This window comes from Zonotrichia leucophrys, chromosome 1A, assembly GCF_028769735.1.
Source record: "Zonotrichia leucophrys gambelii isolate GWCS_2022_RI chromosome 1A, RI_Zleu_2.0, whole genome shotgun sequence".
NCBI lineage: Eukaryota > Metazoa > Chordata > Aves > Passeriformes > Passerellidae > Zonotrichia > Zonotrichia leucophrys.
The window spans coordinates 72,057,562-72,071,971 of NC_088170.1; the positions used below are offsets into that span (position 1 = coordinate 72,057,562).

General features: G+C 45.8%; 1 protein-coding gene across 1 annotated transcript in view; it reads right to left on the reverse strand.

Annotated features, from left to right (window-relative positions):
- The window catches only part of AHCYL2 (adenosylhomocysteinase like 2), an 87,200-nt gene that overhangs the window by 14,270 nt on the left and 58,520 nt on the right, over nucleotides 1-14,410 (reverse strand). The window contains exons 5-8 of the mRNA XM_064703116.1: nucleotides 10,560-10,662; nucleotides 5,925-6,019; nucleotides 1,934-2,040; nucleotides 336-452 (exon numbers count right to left, since the gene is read on the reverse strand). Coding sequence (XP_064559186.1) covers nucleotides 336-452; nucleotides 1,934-2,040; nucleotides 5,925-6,019; nucleotides 10,560-10,662 — 422 coding nt within the window. The remainder of the gene's footprint in view (nucleotides 1-335; nucleotides 453-1,933; nucleotides 2,041-5,924; nucleotides 6,020-10,559; nucleotides 10,663-14,410) is intronic.

Here is a 14,410-nt window from a genome sequence, read left to right on the forward strand (position 1 = left end):
TGTTCCCTGTAGGAATTCCTCCCTGTTTCCCATGGGGATTCCTCCCCATTCCTTGTGGGAATTCCTCCCCATTCCCTGCAGGAATTCCTCCCTGTTCCCTGTGGGAATTCCTCTCTATTCCTTGTGGGAATTCCTCCCTGTTTCCTGCAGGAATTCCTCCCCATTCCCTGTGGGAATTCCTCCCTGTTTCTGCAGGAATCTCCCTTCCTTGTGGGAATTCCTCCCATTCCCTGTGCAATCCTCCCCATTCCCTGTGGCAATCCCTCCCCATTCCCATGGCAATCCCTCCCCATTCCCACTGGAATCCCTCCCCATTCCCCTGGGATCCCTCTCACCCATCCAGGATGGATTCCCTGCAGCAGTAGAGGTTGTCAAACTTCTGCTTGGTGACGGAGTCGTTGACGTTCATGGCTGGCACGCAGAGCTTCCCCGCCTTGGAGAGCTGGTACAGCCTGGCACGGGCACAGAGCAGGGGTTACCCAGGGAATGCAGCCCTGCTCCCAGGGGTTTGGGATGGGAAGGGTTAGGGTTAGGGTTAGGGTTAGGATCAGCCTGGCCATGGCAGGGGCACTGGAAACCATCCCAGTGCCCAGCCTGGCCTTGGGCACTGCAGGGATCAGGGGCAGCCCCAGCTGCTCTGGGAATCCCTTCCCAAAATCCCAGCCCAGGCTCCCTCTCCAGGGAATTCCCTCCATTCCCAGCTCTCCCAGCCTGGCATTGGATCCATCCCCACCCCGACTCCTCTCCAGGAAGGGATTTTGGGCTCTGGGGGCTTCACTGGCAATCTCAGCACTCCAGGAAGGGTCTCCCTTCCCTTTGCCATCCCCAACTTCCATAAAAACCCCTGGGGATGGATTCTGAGTGTCCCAAATGCCAGAATGGTTTGGGTGGGAAGGGCCCTTCAAGCCCATCCCATTCCAAGCCCACCATCCCAGGCTGCTCCAGCCTGGCCTTGGGCACTGCAGGGATCAGGGGCAGCCCCAGCTGCTCTGGCAATGCCAGCCCAGGCAGGAATTGCTCATTGCCAAGATGCCACCCATGGCTGCCCTCTGGCAGTGGGAGCCATTCCCTGGGTGCTGTCCCTGCAGGCCTTGTCCCCAGTCCCTCTGCAGCTCTCCTGGAGCCCCTGGAATGTGCTGGGAGCTCTCCCTGGATCCCTCCTGCTCCAGCATCCCCTGCTCTCAGCTCTGGGCACAGACCCAACTCCTCATAGCAGGAAAATCACTAAAAATGAATTCAAACACCTCACTGTGTCTCTTCTTTCAAGAGAGTCTGAAAATCCTGTTCCTGCTCCAGCCCTGGGGAAGGAGAACCTGCCTTTGGAAATCTCTTCTTCCCACACTGGGATTTCAGATCCTAAAAATATCAGCAGTCCTCCTGCTGACCCCGCTGGTGCAGAGCTGGAGCCATTTCCCTGGTTCACACATTTCATTTCCCTGCTCCAGGAGCTGCCTGAGCCTCTGGCCAAGCTCTGATCAGCTCAGAGCTGCAGCCAAGCCTTTCCCCTGCAAGGACTCAGCCAACAGCGCTGCTCTCCTCAGTTCCCTGGCACCTGGGATGGGATGAATTCCATGGAAAAGCTCCAGTGGCACCTCCCAGCCCCCAGAGCTGCTCCCACCCCAGCCCTGCTCCTGCCAGGGACTCAGGGATTTCACTCACTCATCCCTCAGGCTCTCCCTTCCCCACAAACAGCTCAGTCCCTCTTCCCAAACCTCACTTCTTCCCAGGGATTTAGGGCAGGGCTGGGCTGCTCATCCCTCCTGTTCATCTCCAGGTGGGAGCCTCTCCTCCCTCCCACCCCAGGGACACACAGGGCAGCTCGGAGCAGAAACTGCTGGATCCTGCTCAGACTGAAGCAGTTTCCATGCCAAGCCAGGCCTGGCAGAGCAGAGCCCGGCTGCTCAGGGCTGAGCTCAGCTGTGCTGTCCCAAACCTGTGCACCCCGGTGACGCTCTCCTCCACGATGCCCTTGATCTTCTTGAACATGTTGGGGTATTTCTTGTAGATCCAGTGGGTGAGATCTCCCCCATCATCCAGGATCTGCAATGGGAACAGAGTCACTGGGGCTGGGCAGGGAGCCACTGCTGGAATGAACACACTGGGGGGGAGTGAGGAGAGAGAGGAAAACTCTGGAAAACTGCCCTGGGAAGGGCAGGCGGGAAAACAACTCAGCCCCAGGAATCTCAGAATTCCAGGGAAAAGAGAGGTCCAAGAGCTTGGCCAGTCTTCTGTGGGTGGAAACACCTGGGATGGCACCCAGGGGAGGTGCTGGGCTCAGAGAGCCCCTGAGGAAGAAAAGGTCCAAGGAAAGGAAGAACCCAAATGTGGAATTTGGCACATCCTCCTGCCCCCGGGAGGCCCCGTGGCCTGGGCAAGGTGGGAAGGGTGAGAACCCTGCTGGAACCCAGGGACAGCAGGAGCAGAGCCCACCCAGGGCAGGGTGAGAACCCTGCTGGAATCCAGGGACAGCAGGAGCAGAGCTCACCCAGGGCAGGGGAGGATCTGCTGGATTCCAGGGACAGCAGGAGCAGAGCTCACCCAGGGCAGGGGAGAACCTGCTGGATTCCAGGGAAAGCAGGAGCAGAGCTCACCCAGGGCAGGGGGAGTGTCCAAGGGCTGCACAGGGTGACAGCAACACGGCCACCATCAGCCTCAGAGTCACCATCATCACCATCACCATCACCATCATCATCATCATCACCATCATCATCATCCTTGCACATTCCTTACACTGATGTCAAAGATTTTTCACTGCATCATCACCATCATCACCATCATCACCATCATCATCATCCTTGCACATTCCTCACACTGATATCCAAGACTTTTCATTGCATCATCACCATCACCATCATCATCACCATCACCATCATCATCACCATCACCATCATCATCATCACCATCATCACCATCACCATCATCACCATCACCATCATCATCATCATCATCACCATCATCATCCTTGCACATTCCTCACACTGATATCCAAGACTTTTCACTGCATCATCACCATCACCATCATCATCATCATCACCATCATCATCATCATCACCATCATCATCACCATCACCATCATCCTTGCACATTCCTCACACTGATGTCTAAGACTTTTCACTGCATCATCACCATCATCATCATCATCATCATCATCACCATCATCACCATCACCATCATCCTTGCACATTCCTCACACTGATATCCAAGACTTTTCACTGCATCATCACCATCACCATCACCATCATCACCATCACCATCATCATCATCACCATCACCATCACCATCATCATCATCATCCTTGCACATTCCTCACACTAAGACTTTTCACTGCATCATCATCATCACCATCATCATCATCATCATCATCCTTGCACATTCCTCACACTGATGTCTAAGACTTTTCACTGCATCATCATCATCACCATCATCATCATCATCATCATCATCATCACCATCACCATCATCATCATCACCATCACCATCATCCTTGCACATTCCTTACACTGATGTCAAAGACTTTTCACTGCATCATCACCATCATCATCATCACCATCTCACTCTGCACATTCCCTACACCAAAGACTTCCCAGTGCATCCTTCTCCTCTTCCTCCTTCTCTTTCCACATTCCATATACTGAGATCAAAGACTTCTCACTTCATCTTCATCATCATCATCCTCATCCTTGCATATTCCACACACTGATGTCAAAGACTTCTCACTGCATCATCATCATCATCATCATCATCCTCATTCCACTCTTTGCACATTCCCTACACCAAAGTCAAAGATTTCTCACTGCATCCTCCTCTTCCTCCTCCTTCCGTATTCCTTACACTGAGGTCGAAGACTTTTCACTTCATCATCACCATCATCATCATCTTCATCCTCTTCTTTGCATGTTCCCTACTCCAATGCAAGGAATTCCAACAGCATCATCATCCTCATCATCCTTCTATATTCCATACACTGATGTCAAAGACTTTTCACTGCATCATCATCATCATCATCATCATCATCATCATCCTCATCCCACTCTTTGCACATTCCCTACACCAAAGTCAAAGATTTCTCACTGCATCCTCCTCCTCCTTCTTTTCCTCCTCCTCTTTCCATATTCCTTACACTGAGGTCAAAGACTTCTCACTTCATCATCACCATCATCATCATCATCATCTTCATCCTCTTCTTTGCATGTTCCCTACTCCAAGGAATCCTGACTGCATCATCATCCTCATCCTCGCATATTCCATACACCGATGTCAAAGACTTTTCACTACATCATTGTCCTCCTCATCCTCCTTCTCCTCCTCCAAGATTTCTCACTTCATCATCATCAATCATCATCATCATCAATGTTTAATGTTTAATCCTCTTCCAAGAGAGAACCCAGCCCTGGGCAGGTTCCCCTTTCCCGGGGGAGCAGGGGATGGAAACCCCACAAAGGAGATCCCTGGAGGGGCTGGCATTGCTGGGAGGTCACCTTGGTGTGGCACCCCAACATCCAACAGCCCATCCCACATTCCTGCAGTTTTCCCAGCTTTTTGCAGGTTTGGCCTCATTCCTATTCTTCCAAGCAGGTTTGGGGTTTTTTTTAGGGGGGGAAACCCACTTTATTTGAGATGGGAATCATTTTTCCTAGAGAAAAGCAGCCTTGGCAGCCCTGGAGCTTCTCTCCAGGTCACCAACTCCCTCCCTCAGCCCTTCCATCCAATGTTTCCTCCAGCAGAAAATCCCTGGAGAGGCTTTTCCATGAAGGAAACCTCACAGATTCCACATTTTCCAGCAAAAATCCCTTTTCTGAACCAGAGGGAGCTTTCCCCTGAAGGTCAGAATTCCCAGAGCCCTCCATGAAGGATTCCCAGAATGGAATGGCCACGAACTGGCCCCGTGTCCAAGGAAACTGAGGGTGGCACAGAATTCCCAGAGCAGCCCTGCAATGTGAGGGCCAGGCTGGAGATGTCCCTGTGGAACCCAAACCATTCCATAATTCCATTATTTCAGGATCCTTCTCACACCCTGCTGCCCCACCCAGCGTCCTATTTCTTATCTCTAAACCCATTTATAATCATTTCTTATCTTTAAAACCACGGATCTCCAAAATCCAGCAGAATCTCTGGGAAGAGCTCCAAGATTCCTGGTGCTCCCTCCATCATTTCCATGCTCCAGGAGCAGGTCTGAAATCAGCCCCAGAATGAAGAGATCCTGGGAAAGCAAAATCTGCATTTTCTGGGACTCTGACTTGCTCCAAAAGTGACATTTTGGATGGGAAATGATTCCTCAAAGAGCAGAACAAAGCTGCTCTCAGGTCTAGACTCAGTCTGATACCTCGGGGGTGGATTTCTTTGACATTCCTGGTTCTTTTCTGGAAGGGACAAAAATCCCACCTCAAACGAGCCAATATTGGCAAAAACCCAACTCAGATCTACATTTCCACCTTTGATCACTTCCCACATTTAGATCAGGAGCTCCAGGGCTCAAAATCCTCGGGGAAATGTGATGAAAACAGCACATCTGACAGCTGAAAATTATTCTGCTCACCCAATTCCAGTTCCTGTTTTCCCTGGAAACAAGGGCAGGATAAAAAGGGAGCACCTGAGGTTTGTGTGGTTTAAAGTGTGGAAATCATGGAAAAAATCTGGGCGTTGCTCCTAAAAATCACCTCAGCCAAAGGTGAGAATTTAAGGGTGAAAAGGGTGAAAAACTCTTTTCTCAAAAAATACTGATTTTGAGCCATTTTTAGCAGCTTAAACTGCAGCAAGATGCTCTGAAATCAAACCAAACACCCAAAAAACTGCATGAACACGGCTCATTTTGGAAACCAAACCTCGCTTGGTGAGGTGCAGGAGGTTTTAGCTGCCCTTCCCTTCCCTTCCCTCTCCAGGTGGGATTTTCCAGGTGGGAGCATCCCAGGAGTTTCCCAGCTCACCATGTTGGGCTGCCAGCCCTCGACGTTGACGCAGCGGTCGATGCACCACCAGAAATCGTCCTCGGATTCGCCCTTCCAGGCAAACACTGGGAACCCTGGCCAGGGAGGGACAGGGGGTTAAGGCAGGAAAATCCCGTGGGAATCAGCTCCTGGACACTGATTCATTAATTCAGGTGTTAATTTAATAGATTCAATTATTACTCAGCTCCAGCCAGCAAGACCCACCACGGTGGGTTTGGGTTCTTCTGGGTGTTCCAGAGCTCGGGGTCAAACCTGTGGATTCAGCCAGGTGAATTCCCTGACTTTATCCAGGTAAAATCCTTGGGCTTACTCAGGTAAAACCCCTGGAATTATCCAGGTGAAAGCCCTGGAATTATCAAGGTAAAATCCTTGGAATTATCAAGGTAAAATCCCTGGAATTATCCAGGTAAAACCCCTGGATTTATCCAGGTAAAATCCTTGGCCTCAATCAGGTAAAATCCCGGGTCTTATCCAGATAAAATCTTTGGTCTCATCCAGGTAAAACCCCTGGACTTATCCAGGTAAAATCCCTGTTGGACTTACCCAGGTAAAATCCTTGATATGACCCAGGTGAAACCACTGAACTTATCCAAGTTAAATCCCTGGACTTGCCCAGGTAAAATCCCTGGATTTATTCAGATGAAATCCCTGGATTTATTCAGGTGAAATTCTTGGCTTCATCCAGGTAAAATCCCTGGATTTATTAATGCAAAATCCCTGGTTTTATCCAGGTAAAATCCCTGGATTTATCCAGGTAAAACCCCTAAAATTATCCAGGTAAAATCCCTGGACCTGCCCAGATATAATCCCTGGATTTATTCAGGCAAAACCCCTGGATTTATTCAGGTGAAATCCTTGGCTTCACCCAGGGAAAATCCTTGGTCTCATGCAGGTAAAACCCCTGAATTTACTCAGGTAAAATTCTCACTCAGGTAAAATCCCTGGCCTGGACTTATTTGGGTTAAATCCCTGGTCTTACCCAGGGTAAGTCCTTGGCCTCACTGAGGTAAAATCCTTGGCATTACGCAGGTAAAATTCTTTGGTCTTATCCAGGTAAAACCCTGGATTTATCCAAATAAAATCCTTGGCATTACCCAGGTAAAACCCCTGGTCTTATCCAGGTGAAACTCTGGGTCTTACCCACATAAAATCCCCAGTTTTTCCCAGGTAAAATTCCTGTCATTATCCAGGTAAAATCTTTGGCCTTACCCAGGTAAAATCCCTGGATTTATCCAGATAAAACCCTTGGTATGACCCAGGTAAAACCCTTGGACTTACCCAGGTAAATCTCCCGACTTTGCCAAGTTCAATCCCTGACTGTATCCAGGTAAAATCCCTGGCCTTACCCAAGTAAAACCCCTGGATTTATCCAAGTAAAATCCTTGGCATTACACAGGTAAAATCCCTAGGTTTATCCAGGTGAAACTCTTGGTCTTTTCCATGTAAAATCCCTGGTTTTGCCCAGGTAAAATCCCTGTCATTACCCAGGTAAAATTCCTGGATTTATCCAGGTAAAACCTTTGGATTTACCTGAGTAAAATCCCTGGTCTTATCCAGGTAAAATGCCTGGTTTTATCCAGGTAAAATCCCTGGCCTTACCCAGGTAAAATCCCTGGATTTATCCAGGTAAAATCCCTGGCCTTACCCAAGTCAAGTCCCTGGATTTATCCAGATAAAACCCTTGGCATGACCCAGGTAAAACCCTTGGCATTACCCAGGTAAATCTCCCGACTTTGCCAAGTTCAATCCCTGACTGTATCCAGGTAAATCCTTGGCCTTTCCCAGGTAAAATCCTTGGCATTGCCCAGGTAAAACCCTTGGATTTATCCAAGTAAAATCCTTGGCATTACCCAGGTAAAACTGCATGTCTTATCTAGGTGAAACTCTTGGTTTTTTCCATGTAAAATCCCTGGACCTGCCCAGGTAAAATTCCTGGATTTATCCAGGTAAAACTCTTGGTATGACCCAGGTAAAACCCTTGGTATGACCCAGGTAAATCTCCTGATTTTGCCAAGTTAAATCCCTGACTGTATCCATGTAAAATGCCTGGCCTTACCCAAGTAAAACCCCTGGATTTATCCAAGTAAAATCCTTGGCATTACACAGGTAAAATCCCTAGGTTTATCCAGGTGAAACTCTTGGTCTTTTCCATGTAAAATCCCTGGTTTTGCCCAGGTAAAATCCCTGTCATTACCCAGGTAAAATTCCTGGATTTATCCAGGTAAAACTCTTGTATTTACCTGAGTAAAATCTCTGGTCTTATCCAGGTAAAATCCCTGAACTTACCCAGGTAAAACCCTTGGTCTTCTCCCACATAAACCCCCTGGCCTTATCCATGTAAAATCCTTGGCCTTACCCAGGTAAAGTCCCTGGATTTGTCCAGGTAAACCCTTGATCTTTTTCCATGTAAAATCCCTGGCCGTATCCAGGTTAAAACCTGTGGTAAAATCCTGGTTTTTAGGGAAAACCCCTGGATTTAGCCAGGTAAACCCCTGGATACACCCAGGATTTCCCAGGTAACCCCCACACGCTCAGTTTCTGCTCTGTAAATCACATTCCCCCCCAAATTCTCTCTTTCACACGAGTTATGCCCCAAATTATAGAATTTAAACTCAATTTAGTTTCATTTCTCTGAGCAAAACAACTTCCAGCTTCAGCTCATAAATGACATTTTTACCAAGGATTTTACCTGGGTAAGGCAAGGGGTTTTTCCTGGATAACTCTAGAAAAAACCCCAAAACATTCCAGGAGTTTCAGAGCTTTAGAAAGGGGTGATTTTGTGCTGTAGGTTTATTCTAAATTGAAGAGAATGCAAGGAAAAAACCTCAAAGGGGTGATAAATGAGCTAAAATGATGGGGCAGCAAAAATTCCCTAGAAAATGCAGGAGGAATTCCTTATAAAATACAGGAAGAATTCCCTATGAAATCCAGGAGGAATTCCCTATAAAACCCAGTAGAAATTCCTTATAAATCCCAGGAGAAATTCCCTATAAATCAAGAAGAAATTCCCTATAAATCCCAGCAGGAATTCACTGTAAATCCCAGGAGAAATTCCCTATAAATCCCAGCAGGAATTCCCTATAAATCCCAGGAGGAATTCCCTATAAAACCCAGGAGGAATTCCCTATAAAACCTAGTAGAAATTCCATATAAATCCCAGCAGGAATTCCCTATAAATCCCAGCAGGAATTCCCTATAAATCCAGTAGAAATTCCCTATAAATCCAGGAAGAATTCCCTATAAATCCCAGTAGAAATTCCCTATAAATCCCAGCAGGAATTCCCTATATAATCCAGGAGGAATTCCCTATAAATCCCAGCAGAAATTCCCTATAAAGTACAGAAGAAATTCCCTATAGAACCCAGTAGAAATTCCCTATAAATCCAGTAGAAATTCCCTATAAATCCCAGCAGGAATTCCCTATAAATCCCAGCAGAAATTCCCTATAAATCCAGTAGAAATTCCCTATAAATCCCAGCAGGAATTCCCTATAAATCCCAGCAGGAATTCCCTATAAATCCCGGCAGGAATTCCCTGTAAATCCTGGCAGGAATTCCCTATAAAAGCAGGAGGAATTCCCTAGTAAACCCAGTAGAAATTCCCTATAAATCAGTAGAAATTCCCTGTAAATCCCAGCAGGAATTCCCTGTAAACCCAGTAGAAATTCCCTATAAATCCCAGGAGGAATTCCCTGTAAATCCCAGCAGAAATTCCCTATAAATCCCAGCAGGAATTCCCTATAAATCCCAGCAGGAATTCCTTATAAAATCCAGGAGGAATTCCCTATAAAACCCAGTAGAAATTCCCTATAAATCCCAGTAGAAATTCCCTATAAATCCCAGCAGGAATTCCCTATAAATCCCAACAGAAATTCCCTATAAATCCAGTAGAAATTCCCTATAAATCCCAGCAGGAATTCCCTATAAATCCCAGCAGGAATTCCCTATAAATCCCAGCAGGAATTCCCTATAAATCCCAGCAGGAATTCCCTATAAATCCCAGCAGAAATTCCTTATAAAATCCAGTAGAAATTCCCTATAAATCCCAGCAGAAATTCCGTATAAAGTACAGAAGAAATTCCTATAGAACCCAGTAGAAATTCCCTATAAATGCAGGAGGAATTCCCTGTAAATCTCAGTAGAAATTCCCTATAAATCCCAGTAGAAATTCCCTGTAAATGCAGTAGAAATTCCCTATAAATCCAGCAGAAATTCCCTATAAATCCCAGGAGGAATTCCCTGTAAATGCAGTAGAAATTCCCTATAAATGCAGGAGGAATTCCCTGTAAATCACAGGAGGAATTCCCTATAAAATCCAGTAGAAATTCCCTATAAATCCCAGCAGGAATTCCCTATAAAATCCAGTAGAAATTCCCTATAAATCCCGGCAGGAATTCCCTGTAAATCCCAGCAGGAATTCCCTGTAAATGCAGTAGAAATTCCCTATAAATCCCAGCAGGAATTCCCTATAAATCCCAGCAGAAATTCCTTATAAAATCCAGTAGAAATTCCCTATAAATCAGTAGAAATTCCCTGTAAATCCTGGCAGGAATTCCCTATAAATCCCAGCAGGAATTCCCTGTAAATCCCAGCAGGAGGAATTCCCGGTCCGTACCGCTCTCGGCCAGCGCCGCCGCCACCTCGTTGAGGGTGGAGTAGATGTTGCAGGCGGCCCAGCGGCACTGAGCGCCCAGCGCCCCCAGCGTCTCCATCAGCACCTGCAAAACACAGGGAAAGCAGCAAAACCGGGGGTTATCTGCAAATACACCACGGAAATCAGCAAAACTGGGGGTTATCTGCAAATACACCATGGAAATCAGCAAAACTGGGGGTTATCTGCAAATACACCACGGAAATCAGCAAAACTGGGGGTTATCTGCAAATACACCATGGAAATCAGCAAAACTGGGGGTTATCTGCAAATACACCATGGAAATCAGTAAAATTGGGGTTTATTTACACACACACCAGGGAAATCAGCAAAAATCGGGGGTTATTTACACAAACACCATGGAAATCAGCAAAAACTGGGGGTTATCTGCAAAAACACCATGGAAATCAGCAAAACTGGGGTTATCTGCAAATACACCATGGAAAATCAGCAAAATGGGGGTTATTTACACAAACACCAGGAAATCAGCAAAACTGGGGGTTATCTGCAAATACACCATGGAAATCAGCAAAAATCGGGGGTTATTTACACAAACACCAGGGAAATCAGCAAAAACTGGGGATTATTTACACAAACACCAGGGAAATCAGCACAATTGGGGTTTATCTGCAAAAACACCATGGAAATCAGCAACAATTGTGGTTTATGTACAGAAACACCACGGAAATCAGCAAAAATGGGTTTATCTGCAAAAACACCATGAAAATCAGCAAAAACTGGGGGTTATTTACACAAACACATGGGAAATCAGCAACATTGGGTTTTATCTGAAAAAACACCATGGAAATCAGCAAAAACTGGGGTTATTTACACAAACACCATGGAAATCAGCAAAAACTGGGGGTTATCTGCAAAAACACCAGGGAAATCTGTAACATCAGGGGGTTATCTGCAAAAACACCAGGGAAATCAGCAACAATTGGGGATTATCTGCAAATACACCATGGAAATCAGCAAAAACTGGGGGTTATCTGCAAATACACCATGGAAATCAGCAAAACTGGCGGTTATCTGCAAATACACCATGGAAATCTGTAACATCAGGGGGTTATCTGCAAATACACCATGGAAATCAGCAAAACCTGGGGGTTATCTGCAAATACACCATGGAAATCAGCAAAACCTGGGGGTTATTTACACAAACACCAGGGAAATCAGCAAAACTGGGGGTTATCTGCAAATACACCATGGAAATCTGTAACATCAGGGGGTTATCTGCAAAAACACCGTGGAAATCAGCAACACTGGGGTTATTTACACAAACACCATGAAATCAGCAAAACTGGGTTTATCTGAAAAACACCATGGAAATCAGCAAAACTGGGGGTTATTTACACAAACACCATGGAAATCAGTAAAATTGGGGTTATTTACACACACACCATGGAAATCAGCAAAACTGGGGGTTATTTACACAAACACCAGGAAATCAGCAAAACTGGCGGTTATCTGCAAATACACCATGGAAACACAAAACTGGCGGTTTACTGCAAATACACCATGGAAATCAGCAAAAATCGGGGGTTATTTACACAAACACCAGGGAAATCGAGAAAAACTGGGGGTATTTACACAAACACACGGAAATCAGCAAAAATCGGGGATAATTTACAGAAACACCAGGAAATCAGCAAAATTGGGGGTTATTTACACAAACACCAGGAAATCAGCAAAATTGGGGGTTATTACACAAACACCATGGAAATCAGCAAAACTGGCGGTTATTTACACAAACATCAGGGAAATCAGCAAAAACTGGGGGTTATCTGCAAATACACCACGGAAATCAGCAAAACTGGGGGTTATCTGCAAATACACCATGGAAATCAGCAAAACTGGGGGTTATCTGCAAATACACCATGGAAATCAGCAAAACTGGCGGTTATCTGCAAATACACCATGGAAATCTGTAACATCAGGGGGTTATCTGCAAATACACCATGGAAATCAGCAAAACCTGGGGGTTATTTACACACACACCAGGGAAATCAGGAAAATTGGGGGTTATCTGCAAATACACCACGGAAATCAGCAAAACTGGGGGTTATCTGCAAATACACCATGGAAATCAGCAAAATCAGGGTTATTTAACACAAACACATAGAAATCAGGAAAAACTGGGGATTATTTACACAAACACATGGAAATCAGCAAAACCTGGGGGTTATTTACACAAACACCAGGGAAATCAGCAAAAACTGGGGGTTATCTGCAAATACACCACGGAAATCAGCAAAATCAGGGGATTATTTACACAAACACACAGAAATCAGCAAAACCTGGGGGTTATTTACACACACACCAGGGAAATCAGGAAAATTGGGGGTTATCTGCAAATACACCACGGAAATCAGCAAAACTGGGGGTTATTTACACAAACACCAGGGAAATCAGCAAAACTGGGGGTTATCTGCAAATACACCATGGAAATCTGTAACATCAGGGGGTTATCTGCAAAAACACACAGGAAATCAGCAAAAAATCGGGGTTATTTACACACACACCATGGAAATCAGCAAAACTGGCGGTTATTTACACAAACACCAGGGAAATCAGCAAAATCGGGGGTTATTTACACAAACACCGGGGAAATCAGCGAAACTAGCGGTTATCTGCAAATACACCATGGAAATCAGCAACAACTGGGGGTTATCTGCAAATACATCATGGAAATCAGCACAACTGGGGGTTATCTGCAAATACACCATGGCAATCAGCAAAACTGGCGGTTATCTGCAAATACACCATGGAAATCAGCAAAACTGGCGGTTATCTGCAAATACACCATGGAAATCGGTAACATCAGGGGGTTATCTGCAAATACACCATGGAAATCAGCAAAACTGGGGGTTATCTGCAAATACACCATGGAAATCAGCAAAACTGGGGGTTATCTGCAAATACACCATGGAAATCAGCAAAACTGGCGGTTATCTGCAAATACACCATGGAAATCAGCAAAACTGGGGGTTATCTGCAAATACACCATGGAAATCAGCACAACTGGGGGTTATCTGCAAATACACCATGGAAATCGGTAACATCAGGGGGTTATCTGCAAATACACCACGGAAAGCAGCAAAACTGGGGGTTATCTGCAAATATACCATGGAAATCAGCAAAACTGGGGGTTATCTGCAAATACACCATGGAAATCAGCAAAACTGGGGGTTATCTGCAAATACACCATGGAAATCAGCAAAACTGGGGGTTATCTGCAAATACACCATGGAAATCAGCAAAAACTGGGGGTTATCTGCAAATACACCATGGAAATCAGCAAAAACTGGCGGTTATCTGCAAATACACCATGGAAATCTGTAACATCAGGGGGTTATCTGCAAATACACCATGGAAATCAGCAAAACTGGGGGTTATTTACACAAACACCAGGGAAATCAGCACAACTGGGGGTTATCTGCAAAAACACCATGGAAATCAGCAAAACTGGGGGTTATCTGCAAATACACCATGGAAATCAGCAACAATTGGGGATTATTTACACAAACACCAGGGAAATCAGCAAAAATCGGGGGTTATTTACAGAAACACCATGGAAATCAGCAAAACTGGGGGTTATCTGCAAATACACCATGGAAATCTGTAACATCAGGGGGTTATCTGCAAATACACCATGGAAATCAGCAAAACTGGGGGTCATCTGCAAATACACCATGGAAATCAGCAAAATTGGGGGTTATCTGCAAATACACCAGGGAAATCAGCAAAACTGGGGGTTATCTGCAAATACACCATGGAAATCTGTAACATCAGGGGGTTATCTGCAAAAACAC